The sequence below is a fragment of the Mercenaria mercenaria genome, chromosome 14 (genome assembly GCF_021730395.1).
Source record: "Mercenaria mercenaria strain notata chromosome 14, MADL_Memer_1, whole genome shotgun sequence".
Classification (NCBI taxonomy): domain Eukaryota; kingdom Metazoa; phylum Mollusca; class Bivalvia; order Venerida; family Veneridae; genus Mercenaria; species Mercenaria mercenaria.
This window is the reverse complement of record NC_069374.1, coordinates 26,547,517-26,550,141: the sequence shown is the minus strand read 5'-3', so window position 1 is coordinate 26,550,141 and position 2,625 is coordinate 26,547,517. Positions and strand designations below refer to the sequence as shown.

The 2,625-nt window shown below is 35.0% G+C and overlaps 1 protein-coding gene across 1 annotated transcript; it reads left to right on the top strand.

Annotated features, from left to right (window-relative positions):
- Positions 1-219: 219 nt before the first annotated feature.
- On the top strand, positions 220-1,443 carry LOC123526709 (uncharacterized). Its single transcript, XM_045305957.2, has one exon. The coding sequence runs from the start codon at positions 220-222 to the stop codon at positions 1,441-1,443; it is 1,224 nt and encodes a 407-aa protein (XP_045161892.2).
- Positions 1,444-2,625: the final 1,182 nt, after the last annotated feature.

Below are 2,625 nucleotides of genomic sequence, written 5' to 3'. Positions count from 1 at the left end.
ACGTGTATCAAGTCTAGTTAAATTGACAATTTAGATGAAGAATGCGGAAGGAAAGGTTTGTTTACAGATCAGTTTAAATAAAAACTAAAGTGTAGAAAGGATGTTAGAGTGACTCAAATTATATAATTTTAAAGTAATAAAGTAAGAACACTACATGTCTATCTATCGCCGACTTAATGATGGAATTGTGTTTTTGATCTGTTAGTTTGCATAACAAACATGTCTGACGATGTAAGCGTGAACAAACAACAAAGTGATTTACCCAGCGAAGGTATTGTGTCAGTATATAAAAGTTCTGAAGAAGAATCAGTACGCACAAAAGGCTCAAAAGTGTCATCTGTCTACAAAAGTTCTGAGGAATATTTCGAGTACATCTGTGATCCTTGCAAAACTGTCGGAGATCATGCTGAGACTCAGGGATATTGTACTAATTGTGAAGAATACCTCTGCGACACCTGCTTTCGGAGTCATTCTAGAAGCAAGTTATCAAAACATCACGTTCTGTTGGATAAGGACGCTATGCCAAAAAAGACAGCGAAACAGTGCGATCCGTGTAAATCAGTAGGGGACGAAATAGAGGGAGTTGTTTATTGTAAGGATTGTAACGAATATTTGTGTGATAGTTGTTACAAGAGTCATACGAGAAGTAAATTATCGAGACACCATATAATGGTAGACAAGGACAAAATATCCGAACAATCCGGCCGTGATGACCAGTTATCATTCGCTAAAATCGATATTAGCAAAACAGACGTCGTTGACCAGAAGTCTAAAGAGGAGTATAACTACATCAGGGATGTCGACATTAAGGCCGACGTAGACAAGAAAGACTGTTATATCACGGATATGACTTTTGTCTCAGACAATAATCTAGTTCTATGTGATTATAACAACAAATCACTGAAATTGGTTGATACTGAAAATAACATCATAAAAGATGTTTTAGCATTAGAAACAGGGCCATGCGGAATCACAACTATTCCCACTGACCATATAGCTTTTGTACTCAGCAACAAAAGTCAGATACATATTGTATCAGTAAATGGAGGACTATCAGTACTTCGAACATTAAAAACAAACGGTATATGTATGGATGTGAAGCATGTCAATGGAATGTTTTATGTGTCGTTTGCTGAACCCGTAATGTTCCAGATTATTCAGATTACAGGTGAGATATACAAGACAATTAAACCTGATTCTGAAGTTCTAAAACACAGCGCTATTCCAAGATACATTGCAGTTAGTCCAGACGGGAGTCTGATCTATGTGTCAGACTGGAAAACTAACAAAGTAGTGTGCATTAATAGGCATGGATATTTGATGTCTATTTATCAAGGTGAGTTGGATAACCCGAACGGTATTGCCATTTCTTCATCCGGATCAATCTTTTTGTGTAACCGAAATAAGCACAATGTGGACATGATGACGTCAGTCCTAAAATAATCCACCATGATACTGGGACCAGGAGATGGATTAAAGTTCCCCTTAGCCTTGTGTTTCAATGAAGCCAAACAGAATTTATATATCAGTAGTGCAATGGGTCAATCCAGCTATAGAAATTGTTTGAAAGTATATGGATGGAAATAAATGGAAACTTAACTATTAAAGAAGCACGTTTGGTGAATATGCATGAAATTAATGTTATGTAATCATAATGACATTCAGCATAATTTTGTGTAAATTAATAATTATCTGACCATCATTCAAATAGAGACTGTGAAGTTATTTCTTATACAAATAACATCAATATAGTTATGACCTGTTCTGCGAATCATTACTTATACCAATAATATTAATATACTAGTATTTAGTTGAAACATATTTTATTTCAGTAATTCATGAAATATTTCCAAAACATTGATTAAGGAGTTGAACAGAAAGCAATAACAGCTTACGAATCTTACTTATAACAGCCTTTCACCTATAATATGACCGGCGCCATGAGAACATTTATGATGTAACGTCAACAATCTGGGAAACTCAAACGTTTCATGTTACAGACAACTGTTACTTTCATTTTGTTTCTCAAACCACAGGAACCTGAAATTCTATCCATAAGCAATTACAAGTCTATATAAAAAGGACTCCCCTCTATACATAAACACAATGAATGCAACGCATTCACACTCCATCCACCACATGAAAACAAGAACCAAAAAACAACAACAAAGACAAACCAAACAAAAAAAAAAAAAAAAAAAAAAACAACAACAACAACAACAACACAGAAATGCAAGTGTTATCGGGTGGTTTCATTACCCAAAGGCAATAACAATATATCCGGAACTGTGCTTACTTGTCGGTGTTAACGTATCGACTAATACAAAACTAACAGTTTTATCAATATATATCGTTTATCGTCGAAGCCGTTGCGTGACGTCACGGGTTAATGAACATTAAATCAATCAACAAATCAAAGCACTGAGAGTACTGATGGGGCGGTGCATTTCAGCGCTTTTTTGTAACATTCTTAGATGAAAGTCAAATATTGAGATAGGAACCTGTGGTTTTTGCAAGAGATTATTTTATCCATTATATTCAACGAGTTTAATAAATTCAACGTGGATAGTCACAAATGAAAGATGAATTCTTTTTATCACATGTTAGCCTTTCTTGTCGAAACGC